At 32.6% G+C, this 20,606-nt stretch overlaps 1 protein-coding gene across 4 annotated transcripts in view; it reads left to right on the forward strand.

Moving 5' to 3' along the window:
- LOC132757428 (protein transport protein Sec24A-like) overlaps positions 1-19,242 on the forward strand; it is a 32,365-nt gene extending 13,123 nt beyond the window's left edge. For 3 of the 4 annotated variants that reach the window (XM_060748708.1, XM_060748709.1, XM_060748712.1), the window contains 17 exons: positions 330-432; positions 725-748; positions 3,428-3,554; positions 4,000-4,109; positions 4,495-4,561; positions 5,249-5,413; positions 5,986-6,143; positions 6,681-6,782; positions 7,307-7,430; positions 8,096-8,254; positions 10,796-10,969; positions 11,565-11,675; positions 12,015-12,193; positions 12,565-12,702; positions 13,184-13,384; positions 13,925-14,028; positions 14,483-19,242. In XM_060748708.1, the coding sequence (XP_060604691.1) occupies positions 330-432; positions 725-748; positions 3,428-3,554; positions 4,000-4,109; positions 4,495-4,561; positions 5,249-5,413; positions 5,986-6,143; positions 6,681-6,782; positions 7,307-7,430; positions 8,096-8,254; positions 10,796-10,969; positions 11,565-11,675; positions 12,015-12,193; positions 12,565-12,702; positions 13,184-13,384; positions 13,925-14,028; positions 14,483-14,597 (2,161 nt within the window). In that variant the 3' untranslated portion in view covers positions 14,598-19,242. The remainder of the gene's footprint in view (positions 1-329; positions 433-724; positions 749-3,427; positions 3,555-3,999; positions 4,110-4,494; positions 4,562-5,248; positions 5,414-5,985; positions 6,144-6,680; positions 6,783-7,306; positions 7,431-8,095; positions 8,255-10,795; positions 10,970-11,564; positions 11,676-12,014; positions 12,194-12,564; positions 12,703-13,183; positions 13,385-13,924; positions 14,029-14,482) is intronic. The other variant, XM_060748711.1, reaches the window with a different exon arrangement.
- The last annotated feature ends 1,364 nt before the right edge of the window (positions 19,243-20,606 follow it).

Consider the following 20,606-nt stretch of genomic DNA (forward strand, 5'->3'; position numbering starts at 1 on the left):
CATGTGCTAGCAGCATTATTAGGTATATACAGAATTTCTCCAGTTTTAATTGTGTAGGCTATAAGCCTAAAAACACACTCGAATCTTTGCAGCCAATACTGAGTATTTTGCTTAAGAAACAATAAGCTGCCTCTGACGGGGTTTGAAACCATGCAGTGATATGCCACAAGTCAGGCGAACTTTCACAACCATGAAGTCTGGGCATACTATTATTTTGAAAGCTAAGAGTTACTTATTTTGATACTGAAATCCCATATAGCTCATCAACCATGTTTTCTCTATCTGTACTGACAATCTGTATAAAATTCTTATATCCTTTTTACTTCCAGGGTATTTCGATGTACAATGAACAACATACCACAGACGTCAGCATTGTTAAACAAGTCCAGACTGCCTCTCGGTATTCTGATACATCCGTTTAAAGATTTGTCCGTAAGTACATATGTATTTCGGATTAGTTTATCTCTTAAAATCTCTTATTCATACAAACTTTCCAGTAACTGTTAAAACATTTCTTGTATTATACTTTCTGCGGAAGACTTTAAGTGATTAAACCAAATGATTTGTCAAATGTTGATGAAGGTTTTGTACAAATTTGATATATATTCCTGTGAAGGGAGTCTGTATAAAGTTAATTCTGTGAAGATTAATACACTTGACTTTGAATTTTTTTTCTTAACCCTAAATTCCCTTTAAGTCACTGGCTTTTAATAAATCTTTATAGGGTTTGTCAGTGGCAGACCAAGTTGTGAGTATGCCGTAATTAGTCAGATTTGATAACCTGTAGTAAAAATATGATAGGCTATTTGGTTATACTACCAATACAATATATCCAATAAGAATAAGGAATTATACATTTTGAATTGTCTCGGAGTGTTAGAATAATGGATTAGATGTTTAACACAGTTGTTTTAAAAAAAAAATGGGTTCTTTTCAACACCCTGATCCTTTTTCTAACTCTCTGTACCTCTTGATCATTATGGTTTTTATGTCTCAATACACAATAAATGGATAATTATTATCATAAGTAAACGATACATTTAATGGGCAAAAATATAAATTGCTAAATCAAACAATGGAATTTTTCTTAAGTTTATATTGTACCATTGGCTTACTGTAAATAGTTACTTACCAGGGTAAAAGATACAATCCTGTCAAATTATATAACTTACATCCATTTCTCCCAAGTTATCTTCCCTTTATACTCTTTCAAACTTGGTTTTTAGCTCACCTGAGTATGCTCAGGGTGAGCTTTTAGGATCGATGATTGTCCGTCGTCCGTCCGTTCACATTTTGTTGTTAACACTCTAGCGGTAGCATTTTTGCCTCAATCATCATCAAACTTGGTCAGGATGCTTATCTAGTTGATAGCTCGGATGAGTTCGAACATGGATCATCTCGGATGAAAAACTAGGTCACAAGAGCTAAAAATAGAAAAACCTTGTTAACACTCTAGAGGTCACATTTTTGCCTCAATCATCATCAAACTTGGTCAGGATGTTTGTCTAGTTGATAGCTCGGATGAGTTCGAACATGGGTCATCTCGGATGAAAAAGTAGGTCACCGGAGCTAAAAATAGAAAACCTTGTTAACACTCTAGCGGTCACATTTTTGCATCAATCATCATCAAACTTGGTCAGGATGCTTGTCTAGGTGATAGCTTGGATGAGTTCGAACATGGGTCATCTCGGATGAAAAACTAGGTCACAAGAGCTAAAAATAGAAAAACCTTGTAACACTCTAGAGGTCACAATTTTGCCTCAATCATCATCAAACTTGGTCAGGATGTTTGTCTAGGTGATAGCTCAGATGAGTTCGAACATGGGTCATCTCGGATGAAAAAGTAGGTCACCGGAGCTAAAAATAGAAAAACTTTGTTAACACACTAGCGGTCACATTTTTGCCTCAATCATCATCAAACTTGGTCAGGATGCTTGTCTAGGTGATAGCTTGCATGAGTTCGAACATGGGTAATCTCAGATGAAAAAGAAGGTGACCGGAGCTAAAAATAGAAAAACCTTGTTAACACTCCAGCGGTCACATTTTTGCCTCAATCATCATCAAACTTGGTCAGGATGCTTATCTAGTTGATAGCTCGGATGAGTTCGAACATGGGTTGTCTCGGATGAAAAACTAGGTCACAAGAGCTAAAAATAGAAAAACCTTGTTAACTCTCTAGCGGTCACAATTTTGCCTCGATCATCATCAAACTTGGTCAGGATGTTTGTCTAGTTGATAGCTTGGATGAGTTCCAACATTGGTCATCTCGGATGAAAAACTAGGTCACAGGAGCTAAAAATAGAAAAACCTTGTTAACACTCTAGTGGCTACTGTTTTGATCCAAATATCCTGTAAATTGGTCTGAAAGTTTGTTTTGATGATTTCTAAGTCAAGTTCGAACATGGGTCATCTTGGATGAAAAACTAGGTAACACCGCCCAAATATGGAAAAACCTTGTTAACATTCTAGTGGTCACATTTTCGACTCAATTATCATCAAACTTGGTCAGGATGCTTGTCTAGGTAATTGCTCGGATGATTTCGAAATGGCATGTGAAAGAAGGTCACCGGAGCTAAAAATAGAAAAATCTTGTTAACACTCTAGTTGCTACTGTTTTGATCCAAGTATCCTGGAAATTGGTCTGAAAGTTTGTTTTGATGATTTCTAGGTCAAGTTTGAATATGGGTCACCTGGGTAAAAAACTAGGTCACACTGCTCAAATATGGATAATCCTTGTTAACACTGTAGTGGTCATATTTTTGACTCACCTGTCATGAGACTTGGTCAGAATGCTTGTCTAGGTAATTGTTTGGATGAGTTTGATGGGTCAGGTGAGCGATCTAGGGCCATCATGGCCCTCTTGTTTTAATTTATTCCAGCTGGTTTAGTTTGATATACTTAACATGTAATTTTTACAAACTTTTAAACTTAATATAAAATTAAGCTCTAGATACACTAAATATTTTAATTTTTTACAAACTTATATATAAAAACTTGCTTACAAAGGCCAAGGGGTTGACTTCTTTGGCATTCATTTTGCCCAAGTTATATTCCCTTTGTATATTTTCAAATTAGTATAATTACCCCATCTAATTTAATGAGTTATACAAGTTCCAATTGTTTCAAATATTGCACTCTTGTTCCTCCAAATTATCTCACTTGGTTTACTTTTAAAATTTATATAATTTATTTATTTATTTTTTGATTAATTGGATATAACTAAATTTTACTTGTTCCAAGGACTACATGTTTGACACACTTACATACCTACTTAGGATAATATTATAAAAATAAATAAAACAGTTGCTGGATAGTAAAGTTTTAAATAGTTTATCTTGTTTAAAACCAATATTTTAACTACCATTTTTATATTTTATGAAGATTGGCTGGTTATGCATGTTTATGATTTATTGTGATTTTGTTGCAGCAACTACCTGTGATACAGTCTAGTGTTATAGTGAGGTGTCGATCATGTAGGACGTACATCAATCCATTTGTTTACTTTGTCGACAGTAGAAGATGGAAATGTAATCTGTGTTATAGAGTCAATGAATGTAAGTATTGGTATACTTGTAAGATGTGTGAATACTTTCGGTGATGAAAAACAGACCTATCTCACCAATATTGAGCCTTGTTAGTCTGCACATCCCAGCAGTTTGATGACATACTGTTGTAGCTTCACCTATATTACTTCAATAGTGGTCTTCATTAAAAAGTCAAATTGATTGACTGTTTTAAGTACTTGACATGTGTATTATGCAAATTTGATCAATAAATTGACGAGAAAAGCAACTAAACTAGAAAAAAAGCTACATAATTTTAATCATCTTGGTTTGAACTTAACTTAAGCCAATTTCCCCCAATGATTACCAAGTTTAAAATAACTGTTTTACTTATGTATTCTTAAGTTACAAAGTATCCCTTGTTCATGTAAGCTTTAATTGACAGTCAGTTTTAAAAATTGTCAACAGAAATTTATAAATGAACATATATTTTCAGTGCCAGATGAGTTTTCGTTTGACCCAGTCAGTAAAAGTTATGGTGACCCTCAGAGGAGGCCAGAAATCAAGTCAGCAACTATAGAGTTTATAGCACCATCAGAATACATGGTAATTATCAGTGGATTTATTTTTTACTGTATTATTTTTTTTTTCAATGTCTTGAACGTCTTATTCAGTCAACAGTTGTGTCTGATTTTGTTGAGTTTGTACTTCAGTTGAAATTGCAGAGAGACATAGTGAAAAAATGTAGTGTTGCTGTTAAATAAGGCACTTGAAATATATAAGAAAAAGACTAACATAATGTTTCTTACAAATAATTCAACTGCTTTTGCTATAAGGTTTGATTACATGCATGCACCAACAGCTTATTAGAAATTTACAAACATTATATTTTGATTATGATTCAGCTAATATAGCTTTGATGTACTGATATGAAAAGGTAATGAATTATTTTATAAAATATTTCACACATTCTTGTTTCAATGTAATTCAGTTACGGCCGCCACAACCAGCTGTGTACATTTACTTGTTAGATGTGTCTTTCAATGCCATAGAAACAGGTAACTTATTTCAGCATTTTGTGTGTAATAGTTTTAATGGTACACCATTATTGTGTGGCAGCATTGTAACCCTTATTGTATGACTACAATCAAAGGAGTTCATTGTCAACAAACATGGCATCTTCAATTCTTTGCAAGCAAAAAGGTCAAAGGTTGATAGATATGTAAACCGCTTGCTTCAAAAATTTGACGGGCCTTTAAGCATGCATTTAAATTATTTGTTCTGTTTTGCACATGTGTCCTAATAAGTTTGATGTAAAATAATCAAATATGATATTGTGTTATCCTTGTAATAAAACCACTTATCACATAAACCGTGGCACGGGAGTGTGATAAAGCCATTTAATAAAAACGATATTACACTAGTGTAATAACACTTTGACGTGACGTCATTTGCGCTATGTAGGAACATAGCGTTAAAACGCGCTTATGTTAGCGTTACGCTATAGGTGTGTCATTGAAAAATTACTCATTTTTATAGTTTACTGTTCTTTTTTATATATTTGGTAAATAGAATATTATATTCTTGTAGATTCAATACTAAATTTATTGAACTTGAATGAAAAAATATAATGCTCGCCAGAGGCTCGCATAATATGATTTTATTCATTTCGTTCCATAAATTTTGTATTAAATTAGACTCATTCAATATCCTCTATTTCTTCAACTAAAGATCTCTTGTTTCAGGTTATTTGACAACTTTCTGTGAGACGTTAATGGATGTTTTGGACCGGATACCTGGTGATTCTCGGACACAGATTGGTTTCATAGCTTATGATAGTTCAGTACATTTCTTTAACCTGGCGGAGGGACTGTCACAGCCTCAGATGCTCACTGTAACTGATGTAGATGGTCAGTATATATTTACTCTACTAATTCTTGTTTTGTCTAAAGAAATTTTAAAGGCAATAGATGCATTGTTTAAAGTTGTTGAAGATACTCCAATGTTTTGAAATTTGCATCTCTGCCAAAACTTTGATAATATCTTGATTAACTAAAATAAAAATATGTTTGTTACAATAGAAATGAAGAAATAAATCATACTTGAACTTAAGTCTTAAGGCTGTGAACTTGTATAGGGAGGCCTCTTTGACCAAGTTGTTATTGCTGCTGTCTTAAAGAAATCACATGCCCCTTACCACTGTGTTTTCAAATCTCAACAGAGACTTCTGAATCAATATCCGGACACTGACATGTAAGACATATAGAGGGTAAGGTCAACATGCACATCTGTGCAGATTTACCAGGCTCTACACTATTGGCTGACAAACTTTTAATTTTCATTTTTGATATCTTATAGATTATTAATTGACAGGTTTAAAAATTGAAGTTGGACAAGTTTATTAAAGAAATTTAGCATGATAAGAATTAAATAATAATAATTGATTTTATTATATTTTCGTATGTTATGTCTTATATTTCAGATATTTTCTTACCGTGTCCAGATAATTTGCTAGTCAACTTAAATGAGTGTAAAAATTTGGTAAATGATCTGTTAAATCAGCTACCAACATTATTTGAGAACAATATGGAAACCAGAAGTGCCCTTGGTGCCGCTTTACAAGCTGCTTTCAAAATGACGGTCAGTTTACATTACCATTTATAGTTCCCACTTTATTAATTTGCATCTTTTCATTAATTGTTTGGGTACTATGAGCAATAGAAACAAAACAGTGTCACCAGCATAGCCACAGGCCAGTCTAAATTTCCATGCCATCTGACCAGACTCTATACTGTTGGCTACTTTATATTATATATATATATAAAAGACAGTTCCAAGGTTCTTTACACCACTTTCGAAATCCCTTTAAATCGAAAGACATTGTTATGATTTTAAAACAGGTGGAAAAGCTCGTAAATAAATTGTTCTTAATTCAAACTGGCCATATCTACATCACAAATTCTGCAGGGTTATGGAAAATGGCTTTTTAAAGGAGAGTATAGGGCTTATAAGAGGATATAACTTTTCCTTGACTTTATGATTTATTACCTTCAAGAAGAATTCACTGAGTTGTTAATGCAAAGGAAATTTATTTTTCAACTTCATTTTGTGTTCAAAATAGCATGAAGTTGAAAGTAAGAAGAAAATATATTTTGAAACTTGTGTATGTTATTATAGACATCAACTGGTGGGCGAGTGACTGTCATGCAGACTGTTTTACCAACCTATGGTCCTGGTGCTCTACAAAATAGGGAAGATTCTACACAGAAAACATCCAAGGTTAGATTACAGTGCTTGTCATTGCTAATTCCTTAGTTTCATTTAGATTAAACATGGTCTTTATCATTAGATTTTAGCAGCTTAAAAAAGTCGAGAAGAGCTTTCAATTCATCATCTCAACTATTCTAAGAATTGGGAAAGCTATTGTAGTGTCGTGTCAGGGTCACATTTTAAGTTTTTGAGTGCAAATTGGAATCTCCAAAACTACTGAAGATAAAGGGTTGGAGAGCATAAAAGGAGGTTTCTGTGCAAGGTCCATAATTCTGGCATCGATTTTGACAGAATCATGGGCCTTTTTAAACTTAAAAAGTTTACATTATCCAGGCTCTTGTTTTACTACTGTCAAGCATTGAGAATAGTTGAGCATGCTGTTCTACCAACAGCTCTTGTATTCCTATATTATGTTCTTTTGCTACAAGTCAGAGAGCAACTGTATTGAAATAACTTGTTATTTTGTTTGAGATAAAGAAATGCCATCTCGTAAATTTATACTGTATCTGAAGTCTTGCATACTTGTTTTACAGGACATTTCAAGTCTTGGTCCAGCAACAGATTTTTACAAGAAGTTGGCATTAGATTGTTCGGCACAGCAAATAGCTGTAGATCTCTATATGTTTAATGGACAATATGCTGATATTGCATCTATAGGTAAGATTTTGTTTTAGATATTGTAGCTTAGCTTTCTTATTTGTTCACATTGAATATATTTATATGCAAAATTGCGATAAATAACATTGGAAGCATTTATTTGCTTATTTCCTTGTAATTAAAACCAATTCTTGAATCTTGATGGGGCCTAGCAAATTAATGACAATTTCTTGGCCATTATGTTTTAGTTCTTCAAGTGAGAAAGCTATCCACTAACTTGAGAGAAAGGTTGGTAGTTCTACTCAGTTGTGTCTGAAATATCATGAGGAGAGTTCTTATTAATCTAATAAAACTGGAAAGTCTGCAAATCAACTTTACGGCGTCACTGTGGCTTATAAGAAAGACATAAAAGAAGAAAAAATCACCTCTGGACTATTGATTTTGTAATCCAATATTTTGAGAGAATACAACGTGGATAAATTTGATGTATAGAAGTTTTAATGTAAGAAGAATTATTGTATGGTTAAAAAAGGATGGTAAATTGATTTATCAGTAGATGTTGTAATCAATTGGTGGTCTTTTCTTAAAACTCTTATCAAACTTATTGTTGTTGCATAAGAACTTAAAATCTACTATCATTTCTTGATATTTTCTTTCATGGAATTGATTATAATTTATGCATTCTTTAACAAAAATAGTGAGAATTTTCCCTGATTTTATTACAGAATGTATATCAAAGTTTTCGGGAGGTTGTGTGTCATATTACCCTTCATACCATGCTGTACGTTCTCCACATCTAGCTGAGAAGTTTGAGACGGATCTCCGACGTTACATGACGAGAAAGATAGGGTTCGAATCTGTGATGAGAATTAGATGCTCAAAAGGTTGGTGATTTTTTTAACATATACACAGACCCTAACTTTGCTGAATATGTGTAGTGGACTTGCCCAGCTGTCTAAGGTCTATCTGACTTCTATCTACTTGCCTCTCACTGCTGTAGGTTCAAGCCACACAAGCCTCTTTGGATTCTTTCTTTTGAGAAAGCTACCCAGCTAGCTTACAGAATGTCAGTTGTTCCACTCACGTGGACGTTTGTGTCTGAAATAAGCACAGATTGGCTTCTGAGATCTTCCTCCACCAGTAAAGCTGGAAAGTCACCATATGACCTATAGTGTTTTGGTGTCAAGCCCAATAGATAATAAATATTGCAAAAAAGTAATGAATGAAAAAGATATGTATATCAACTTTAAAGTAGGTTTTATGAGAATGTCTTTGGGGGTTTTTATGCCACCGCAGCATCTGCGATGCGGTGGCATATAGCGATTCACCTGTGTGTGTGTGTGTGTGTGTTTGTTTGTGTGTGTGTGTGTTATATAGATTATATAGTGAACTTAAAAAATCTTCTTGCGAAAAACCACTAGTCCAATTTCAACCAAAATTGGCAGGATTGATCCTTGGGTGAAGGGCTTCCAAAGTTGTTCAAAGAATTTCATTCCATGCAGAAATCTGGTTGCCATGGCAACCAAAAGGAATTATAAGAATAAATTTGAAAAATCTTCTTGTAAAGACCCAAAAGGCGTAGAGCTTAGATATTTTGCATAAGGCATTGTCTGGTAGACCTCTACCAAGATTGTTCAAATTATAGCCCTGGGGTCAAAATCGGCCCCGCCCCGGGGGTCATTGATTTTCACTATATGTTCATATAGTAAAAACTTAAATTACCTTCTTGTAAAAAACCAAAAGGCCTAGAGCTTAGATATTTTGCATGAGGCATTGTCTGGTAGACACTTGCCAAGATTGTTCAAATTATAGACCTGGGGGTCAAAATCAGCCTGCCCCGGGGGTCATTGATTTTCAATATATGTAGATATAGTAAAAACTTAAAATACCTTCTTGTAAAGACCCAAAAGGCCTAAAGCTTAGATATTTTGCATAAGGCATTGTTTGGTAGACCTCTACCCAGATTGTTCAAATTATAGCCCTTGGGTCAAAATCTGCCCCGCCCTGGGGGTCATTGGTTTTCCTTATATGTATACAGTAAAAACTTATAGTAAAACTTTAAAAAAATTTCTTCTAGCAATTGACAAATGCTAAGGGTTTGATATTTTGCATGAAACATTGAGAAGTGAACTTCTAGCAAGATTATTCAAATTATAGACCTGGGGGTCAAAATCAGCCTGCCCCGGGGGTCATTGATTTTCACTATATGTAGATATAGTAAAAACTTAAAATACCTTCTTGTAAAGACCCAAAAGGCCTAAAGCTTAGATATTTTGCATAAAACATTGTTTGGTAGACCTCTACCCAGATTGTTCAAATTATAGCCCTGGGGTCAAAATCTGCCCCGCCCAGGGGGTCATTGGTTTTCCTTATATGTATACAGTAAAAACTTATAGTAAAACTTTAAAAAAATTTCTTCTAGCAATTGACAAATGCTAAAGGTTAGATATTTTGCATGAAACATTGAGAAGTGAACTTCTAGCAAGATTGTTCAAATTATAGCCCTGGGGTCAAAATTGCCCGCGCCCCGGGGGTCATTGATTTTCAATATATACATAATAGTAAAAAAAATCAAAAAATCTTATTATCTGAAGGTACAAGGCTTAGAGCTTTAATATTTGTTAAATGATATCATCTATAGGTACTCTACCAAAGTTGTTCAAATTTTGTCTCTAGTGTCAAAATTAGCCCCGCCCTGGGGGCCATAGGTTTTCCTTATATGTATATAAATTTTGCCTTGTCCAACCTACTTTCTTGTCCTTTGATGTACAGCAATGAAATTTTGACCATGTGCACAGTTTAAGTTGTAAAATTGAACTTTGATATCAGGTGACCTAGATTTTGATGATGTGACCTTCTTTCTTGTCCTTTGATGTACAGCTATGAAATTTGAACCATGTGCACATATTTAGATGTAAAGTGAACTTTGATTTCAGCTGACCTAGATTTTGATAAAGTGTCTTACTGTGTTGTCCTTTGATGTAGTCATGAAATTTAGGCTGTGTGAAATATGACCTTCACCACCAAATTCACTAGACTTGCGTGCATTGATATATTCCTACTCGGATCTTTTATTGAGTTAACAACAGATTTAACCACTAATCTGATAATAAGAATTAGATTATTTATAAGGTCAGGGATCTATGCATTATGACAATCTTCAAAATTGTATAGAAACAAAAAAAAAATTTGTTCCTACACTACTATTTAGTATTATATTAATGCGGTGGCATAGCATTTTTCTCAAATGCAATCTTGTTTTTAGTTGTTGAAGGAAGGGGGTGTTGTTGAAAAAAAAAATTGCTTTTTATGTACTTCTATGAACAAAATCTATTAGGTAATGTGACTGATAAGCTAACAAAGAAAATGGTTAATCAATTTTTGTAGTCATGTATTTGATAGTCAATTTATTTTCTCTTTTCCAGGAATAAGTATTCACACATTTCACGGTAATTTCTTTGTGAGATCCACAGACTTGTTGTCACTGCCAAATGTGAACCCTGATGCAGGTTTTGGTATGCAAATGTCTATAGAAGAACCACTGACTGATATGTCAACAATGTGTTTCCAGGCTGCGTTATTATATACTTCTAGTAAAGGTAAGTACTGACTGTATATATAGTTGTCCTTATGGTTACTGTATCATTGACGATGCCATGATAATTTGAACAAAATTTGCATATATTGCTCCACCTATAAACATGGCAGATTGTCCTAGATGGTATTGTCCTAAATCATTCACTTCAAATTTGATGGCCATGTACTTTTTGAAATAAAGATTCAACAGTCAATACCAGTAAAATAAATTATTGAAACTTATTTCTTATAATTATAATTTGGCCGAAAAATCAGGTACTGTGATCAATGTTTACTCTAGAATTAAGATATATATTTATATGCAACACTGTAATGTTTATGAATAAAGTACTAATGATCTACAAATGTGATGATAAATTGTCAAAATGCTTCGGTTGATATCACCCTATTTCTGATATATAAATGCCTAGCTTTGGTTTTGGAACAGTCCATTATCAGTTTAAGGGATGCTGTAATGAAAATTTTTGAAATTGTTAACAGTCATGAGCTAGTTCAGATTTGTTCCCTGTGCTTGCTGGTCCAGCTGGATTTGAAAGACTTAAATTTCAATTTTTTTTATTAAAGTTTTTGTCATTACAAAATGATTTTTGTTTTCAGGTGAAAGACGTATTCGAGTTCACACGTTATGTTTGCCAGTCACGAATCAGATTAGTGAAATACATGCGGGGGCTGACCAACAAGCTATTATAGCTTTACTGGCAAAAATGGGTAAGTTTACTACATGTTTGTGAAAGACTACTGTCGAACCTGTAGAATATACTACTGTTAAAACTGTCTGATAAAGTCACAGAGACTACTTTTAAATCTTTGGTATTGGATAAAAAATGCCTTAGTATAACAAAAACAAAGTATATCGCAATTGTTGAAAAGCAGTGAAAATGTCACAGTATGAATATTTCAAAGGGATTTTTTAATTTCTTTCGACCATTTAATGTATTTGAAAAAGATTTTGAAATATTAGTACAATGAAAGACATACTGGTATCTTCCAGAGGTATTCTGCTTTAAAAGGTTTAGTTTTGTAATTTAATTGTTTATATATTTTCAGCGGTGGATCGCAGTATTTCATCATCTATGTCAGATGCTAGGGAGGCCATTGTTAATGCTGCTATTGATATATTGAATTCTTATGGCAGTACTCTAGCAGGGTCCCAGAGAGCAGGTGGTCTTTGTGCCAGTGATCAACTTAAACTTATACCATTGTACTGTCTGTCACTGCTCAAATCTGTAAGTTAACAATTTAAACAAAATATCATCGTATTAAGTTTTACTGACACAGTTATGGTTATGCTGCAACTGTCCAGCTTTTACTGAAAAAGAGGCTTTGCTTGGCTGAGTGGTTTAAGTTACTGATTCTCAACCCTTGGTTCAAAACTTAAATTAATTATTCCTGACAAAGTGGTCTAAAATAGTGGTTAAATATTTTGTTAGGAAAATTAATGTTGTCAATGTTTTTTATAAATAATTCATTTGCATTAAAGAATAGAAACACTTTTTGTAAAAACTCGCATCAAATATGAACAAAAGAATATATATGATTAAATACAATAATATAAATTTTTTGAAATTTTAATAGAACTTAAACTTGTGTTTTTTAGACGGCATTTAGGACAGGAGTATCTACAAGACTAGATGACAGAACATTTGCTCTAAACCAGTGTAAAACACTGCCAGTAGCAGAACTCATCAGATTGTTATACCCAGACTTGTATCCTATACATACAATCATGGATGTGGTAAGTTTTATGTTCTTATGCGTTTCCCCAAGTCTCTTTTAATTTTGTTTCAGTGTGACTTGTATCTAAGTACCTTTAATTTCATATCCCAATGTTTTGTATCCCAGGTTCTCAGATTTATTTCCTTCTCTCTAGTCCCCTAGTGCCCCAGTCAACTTCATTCCCAAAAGAGCTTGTTTTCCAGTAACCTTTAAGCTATTAAAGGAAATCAAAAAGTTAAAAATTTTCTGGAGAGACAATGTTATTTATTAGTTGAAAAGGTTTTTATCACCAGTTCTATTTTGTTATATTTTTTAAAGCTTTCTAAATTAATAATGATTAACCACAAATTATTTTTATATATAAAGTCAGTTGTCCATGTGATCCAGTTGTTATACAGTCTGACAACAACTCTTAGGTTTCATTTCTGGATCAACTCATAAAAATTGTAAAGAGGGTACGTAAGATATTCAATATAATTGAGTTAATTTATGTATTTCAGGATATGGTAAAGAAAGGAAGCCTTGAGTATCCGAAGTTACCTTTACTACAGCTGTCATCAGCTAATGTAGATCGTAATGGGGCATATCTTCTAGACACTGGAGACACTATATACCTGTATCTAGGTAGTGCTGTAAATCCACAATTCTGTCAGGATGTATTTGACAGGCCAAACTTTGCTTCTATACAAGAAGGTGGAATAGTAAGTGTTTGTTTTAATGATAATACAGGGCCCTCTGAGGAGGGGTGATTATAGAAAGTTGTTGACTTAAAATTATTTGCCTGTAACTCTATTGGTTTTGTATCTCAACTTGGATTTTGGATTCTATCTTTTGTGAAAACAAGGAATTTGGGTGGTTTTACACAGTTGCCATTTTCATACCTGAAATAACACATGTTAAGGGCAGCTGAGGTCTACTTCCACCACTAGTGCTGGAAAGTGGCAATATAAACTATTCAGAGACAGTTTTACATAATCTTAGTAACAACAAGTAATATTTGATCTGATACTATTGTTACTGCCAAAACCTTGTTTAACCGAGAATATATTATTTGATATTTTAATTTTTTACCGAAAAAAAAATCTATGTTTGACAATGTTAAGATTTATTAAGGAAGAAAATTTAACCTATTTCATGCCTTGTTTGATGTAATATAACAGTTATAGCAATAATAATTTTTTAATTGCCTGAACTGTATGTTTTCATAATTTTATATATTATAAACAAAATAAACATTTCAGACGGAGTTACCAGAGTTAGAGAACGAAGGATCAGAAAGAGTGCGAGCGTTTATAACATATTTGTTAGACATTAGATCCAATGGCTCGGCCTTAGTTGTTGTTAGGTAAGTCATTTTACAACATGATTATGTCTGTGGTATCATATAGTTATAGTTGAACAAAGCATGGATTTAGACTGACTTATACCCATTAGAAGTCATCGTTTTACATAGATGCTTTCTTAAAACCATATATGTGTCTTTGGTATCATAATGGCAGGTAACATTCCTACATCTTGCCTGGCTTTAGACTGAATTATACTGCTTTGTGAATTTCTACATGATCTAGGCTCTGGTTTAAACATCAGGCACTGAGAATTGGGGAGCTTAGTGGCAGACTGGCAGCTCCTGTTTTATGTATAAATTTACTCCAATTTCTTACTCTATATGCTTATCTTTTTATACTGATTATAAATTCTTCAAGTTTTTGATTGAGAGGTTATGAGGTTGTAAAACATTGTTGAGTACAATACTGAATTCTATTTTAAACCTTTATTTGACGTCTTGTATTTTTTTACAGGGAAGATGGCAAGTTGAGAATGAAATTTTTCCAACATTTTGTGGAAGATAGGACTGAATCCAGTATATCATATGTAGAATTTTTACAACAAATACAGCAACAAATAAAAAGCTGAGGCGACATAGTGCAAAAAAAATATATAGACTAAAATAGGTATATGACAAATAATATTTTGAAAACAATTAGCTCTGCTTGATTGAAAAAACAAACTAAATAATAACATAGATGTGTGTTAAAATTCAACAGGATCAGTGCAAAAAAAGATCAATATATTTCTAAAGCTTGAATATATTAAGTGATTAATTATGAAATATTTATGATGAATTATTAAAAGAATATATTGATTTAATGATTTCCGTGGCTATCTTTGGGGAAGATGCTGTTTGTAAAATGAAAGTGCTGTACAATGTACACGTGTGCCATGAATGTTTATTGAAATGTTGAGAAATGCAAATCTTGCAAGTGCTTATGAGACAGAATTCCACTGGATGTGAAAGGTCATCAAGGGTCAGTGGGTTGTATGGGGGAAAAAACAACAACAACAATAAAACTAGTACAGTAGGTCCTGTACTTGTGAAGAAACTTGCTTCAATGAAATTAGTGAAGAAATGTGCTGAATGTTTGAGAGCAAAGTAAAATGGAAGTGTTGGATCAAAGTGAAAGACGGCCAGTTTTATAGAAATGAAATAAACATATACAGTATCGCATGATTTTAAAGGGAGGTAATTATTATTTATGAATTGTGATGTTAAGTGTTGGATTGATCATTAAAAGAATGCAATAGCTGATAAAATATGGCAATGAAATGAATAGCATAAAGTATGAATATCTTATTGCAGTGATTACTGGAAAGAATCAGACATACAGATGCTGAATTACATGTGAAAGTATGGTACAAGTTTGCCTTTTCAGTTTACACTGAAGGCAGAAATATCTAGATAACTTGAAAAGTGCCAAGGTTTTGTACATTTCCATGTAGAAGAAGGAACATAAGAGATGAGATTTTAATGAGTATTGTCAACTTGTGATAAAGTTGTAGAAAGAATAGTAAAATGATTTTTTTACAATGGACTGTAGAAGTTAGATTACTGTATTTATGCTGTAAGTATTGGCAATGCATGATACACTGTGTCGGTATAGGTGATCATACATTTGCCTGTATATAAGAAAATGCTTCATAGTCGAAGAGTATATACCATGTATATGAATACAAATCAACCAGTTCAATTTTATACTTTAGATGTTGTCTGGAATGAATGTCGATTGAAGATTGCTTGGCAATGCCACCCGTTGTTGTGATGTACAATGTAATGCCAGTTTTAAATTCTAGTTTGACTAGCTTGATTTTAGACCATTATTGAAATGTGGGGGCAGAATGAAGTTAGAACGGCTTATTTTTTTATTGTTTATAAATCTTGAGTTATGTAATGAAGAAAATTTAATGGTCTGGTCTTTTGAAAAATTAAATTGTAAGGTGGGGTGTGGGTGTGCAAGGAAACCTGCCTTGATACATACTATATTGTGCCTTGAAGATGCACTGTTATTCCCATTTATTATTTTTAAATTACACAGGTAATAGTCAAACAAAGTCTTGTTTGTAATTAATTTCAACTATTCAGAAAAACAAAAGAAGGTAACTTTCAATTTTACATCATCTACATAATTTGTTTGTAATTTTGTGATTTGATTGCACATAAGCTTACTGTACCTTGTGAAAAAGCATCAATATGCAAATAAAATGATAATTATAAATACCGGTAAGCAAGTTCAGTTTTATTCTTTGATAAGGAAAGAGTCTTCTGTGATAAGCAAGTTAAGTTTAATTCTTCAGAAATCATCTTATTATTCTTTTAGAAAGGCTAGGGATGGGGATTTAGGATAAATGCTCACCTCAGTTTTTCTTTTATGATAAAAACATCTAATACAGGGTGATATACAGTGTTCAAGATATTCTTGATTTAAAGTGTGTGTAAAGTTCATACCACTTGGATACTGTGCATACCTTTTATGTGATTTCAAAGTGGCAAAGTGACTTGGATTTTATTATTCCAGGTTGCATGGATGCTATTGGGTTTGTTGAAATAGAACACAAAAAGTTGTGGAAAATGCAGAACTTTCTTAACATTTTTACAGATGTGTTATCTATAAAATAATGGATAAACAAGAAGTTTTATTTAATTAATGGCAAAAGAATGTATGTAAGGTTTTTTTTGTTTGGTGATAACCTCCTTGTTTTAAATATTGCACAATTTTTGTTTATATTTATTTATTGTTTCCTGTATAAGTGTGTGTTTTATGTTTACTGTCGTATTTTACAGTGGTATCCAGTACGCTGGAATCATCGCAGAAATCTTGTATTTTTCTCGACAATTTATCCTCATGTAAAGTAGTGATACCAAGTTGGGAGATATGAATTATCTTCCCTTATTTAACGGTTGATTCAAAGATACCTCATAATTGGCAATTAAGTTTTAGTTTTTCTACCTTCATACAAATTGCATTCATGGCCTAAATGTTACTGGATTACGGTATTTGAGTTTTAAGCCTTCATTTCCAATGTGTATTTTAATCCCAGATATGAGATCCATAAACCCTTGAATAGTATGAGCAATAATAAATTTGCTTAATGCTACTTATATTGAACCCCAAAGCCAAGGCTGACTTGACTCTAGAATGTTGACTGCTTAAATTTTAGCATCTTACCATTTTAGCATAAAAGACTTCAGTTATTGGAGAGTCTGTGCTTATGTTTAATTATGATGCTAAATATTTGAAACTTTGCAAAACGATTCTGTTCATATATTGACTTTGTATAATTTATTTCCTTTTTAACTACAGCAAAAAGAATATTGAGATAATTCAAGAGTGCTATCAGAGATATTTTACTTTGCAGTGTTTCCAGTATAGAGTTATGCCTGCCTGTACATTTTTGCAGCCTGACCTAGCTTAGTGCCATTGGCTGTTCAAATTGGTACTTTAATATTGAAATTTCCCTCAAAATAGCAGTTGATAGTTCCAAAGTCAAAAACAGGACATGTCTATTATCTAAATACAGCAGGGGAAGGGGTTTATGTGGAGGAAAAACATGTGAAGATAAGAGTAATTGTCAAGTTATAAAAAAAACTATTATGATGAAAGATAATAGTTTTTCTGGTGTTCTTTTTTCCTTTTATACAGGAACATAATGTGTAGGCATTTACTTCTTATTTTGAAGTTGTACCATGTATGTATATGCCATTATTCAATGCTTGTTTTATTTTGGTATAATTTTTGCATAAAGCTTGTAGACATTATGTTTGAAGGTATAATTTAAATAACATACAAGCCAGACAGGCTTATATTCAGTATTAGTTTTTATGTAGAGGTTATAAGTCATAGTGCAAAGAAAAACATTGTATGTGTAAAATATTCACATGTAAATAAAGGCACTAATAAGCTTCTAGAAGTGAAAGTTTTAGCTTTAATAATTCATTATCATTTGAAAACACTTTCTTGAAATATTTGAAGCCTGTATTCAGAGTCATTTATGAATAAACTGTATGTGTAAATAACTTTTATTACAAACATAAGGTTGTACACAAAGTATAAATGGTCATTTCATCTCATGATTTTTTTCCCCTAATTTTTTATTTAATTGATAAATGCAAAGATTTAGCATATTTGTCTTGACATAATGAAAACTTTTTAACACACATCAAAATATGACACATAGATGTTTAAAAAATGCCAGAATGGTAGGTCCTGGATCCTTGGTTATCTCTCAAATATTGAACTATAACTGTAGAAAGTTTTCTGATAAAAGTTCAGATGTTCATTAATTTGAGTGAGGGTTGTTCATGTGAATAAAATTTAGAGAACAAGTGTGTGTTTGGTCAAGCATTTATATAAGCAGTTGTTTTAGAACAGGTATTTTTTTAACAACCCTGAACACGGAATATTTCACTAGCCTTCATTATAGATGACTTTAGATCTCTAATTACAACAGCTTTCTATTTTTACTTTTATTTTAATTTATATTATATAGGTCAGGGTATATTAAGAGACAATATTTAGAACAAAATGTACTGTGTAATATATAAAATATTTTGCTTTAAAAAACATTTTTAAAATGAATGCTCAGTAGAACTTTTGCCTATTAGTACCTTTTGAGCTAGAAGCTAAAGTAAATAGACTTGTTTTTATACATATTTATTTACAATGAGAAAGTGTAAACATTTTTCTGGTCATGGTTCATTATTGTGTACATGGACATTTTTATATTTGAAGAAGTTGATTTTATTCTCCAATCCTTCACCTTCAAAACAAGGTCAGAAGATCATCTAAAGTTGTTTTTTTACCTTAGACCAACAAGTTACTAAAATCTGATTAGTTGTATCTTTGAGAAAACTTTTTAAAATTGACCAATGACGGAGATGCATTTGTCAAATTGCCTCTGACCTTGAATTCTTGACCTTTGACCCAGTTTCTTGACCTTTGAGTCAGGATAGTTTATATAATATTTATATTTAGTATGTGCAATTTTGTGTAAACACGTAGTGTTTGATGCTATGTAAAGCTAGGTGTATGTTTGTTCTGTGCTGTGTATGTGTACCGTTATATTTTATCTAGAGTAACGTTCTGTGTTTCTATTCTACCATGTTTCATGTAAACCTGAATTATGAACCATAGTATGAATAAAATGTTTTATTGTTATTACATTATAGAATATGAAAATAGTGAAATATTGTTAAATCAGAAATAAATTATGTCAACTATAAAAATGCATTTGTCTTCATTTAAAAAAAAAAAAAGAATAAAAGCTGACCCCATTTAGACAAAAGCTTTGTCTTGTAAAAACAAGCAGTAGTCGATAAACACACAATTATGGATACATATTTAAGAAATAATATATCCCAAACAGTGATTTTATCGCTCAATAACATCACTGTTTGGAGTTCGGATGCGAGGAATTATATCACGAGGGCATAGCCCGATTGATATAATGATGCGCATCCAAACGACAAACAGTGATGTTATCAAGCGATAAAATCACTGATTTGGATATATTATTTCGATTCTAACACGACATCAACAAATAAATGTTGCCGTACTTGATAGATAAGCAAAATTGCGCCTGATTTGTTTCCGTACTTATTTTCAGCGCGTCGGTTTTTTAGTGGTTACGTCACGTGTATAATGATTATGTCACATGTCTAAATATAGAACATCAAACTGTTGCATAGTAACACACACTTTCTGTTCTTCTATGTTCAATAGGGAAAAATGCGGGTCGTGTTAGAATAAAAGATAGTAAATAGTTACTGGTGTATTTACTTCCTGCTTCTAACGGTATATAGATTTTGTTTAAAGGAACTCCACTGAGGTCCAAAAGCTTAAAAACATGAAGTTTGAATTTCTTAATTAGGTCAGCTGAAGCTATTATGAGAGAAAGATGTGCACAAGATAATCAAAAAAGTTCTCCGAAATTTGAAAATTGTATATTTGTGCTATTTTTAGCTCGATGTGAGTAAAAAGCGGTGCAACGCTTTCCAAATTTGGGTTGTGTTTCAAAATAATAACTTTTCTGGAGCGAATGATCTGAAATTGTGAACAAAATGTTACTGGTCTTAACCTACATCATATGAAACATTTAACTTGGAAAATTATTTCCAGTCTTGTAATTTCAAGAAACCTCAGTGGAGCCCCTTTAATATTCTGATCAAAGATTGCTATCTCAGTCTGGTTTGTTTGCATTATTTAGTAACTTACAGAACACAGTATACCAAAAGTAAATTGTTAAAGCAAGGGGAAGTAGTTACCTTGGATTTCAGGTTGCCATCTTTGTTTGCCACGGAAGACATTTAGTTCTATATATCTTATTTCAAATAGGGAGCTGTGTGTCGGAGCATTATACTCCAGAAGTATGTGCTGTCATTAAATATGTTGAAAAGTGATAGGATTCAATTGAAAAATAAAAGAAAATTACTTTAACAAGTCAGCAAAGATTTAACACACCTAAAGCTTAAAATGGTCTTTATTTTCTTTGTCTAGAAAATAACTTCTAAATTATTAGATGTAAAACTTTCCATAGACGGGAAATGTTGGTAACTCTGTTTAAAATTCTTGTTACATTAAAATCCGAATG

The sequence above is a fragment of the Ruditapes philippinarum genome, unplaced genomic scaffold, assembly GCF_026571515.1.
Source record: "Ruditapes philippinarum isolate M1 unplaced genomic scaffold, ASM2657151v2 ctg22_1_1_1_1, whole genome shotgun sequence".
Taxonomy (NCBI): Eukaryota; Metazoa; Mollusca; class Bivalvia; order Venerida; family Veneridae; genus Ruditapes; species Ruditapes philippinarum.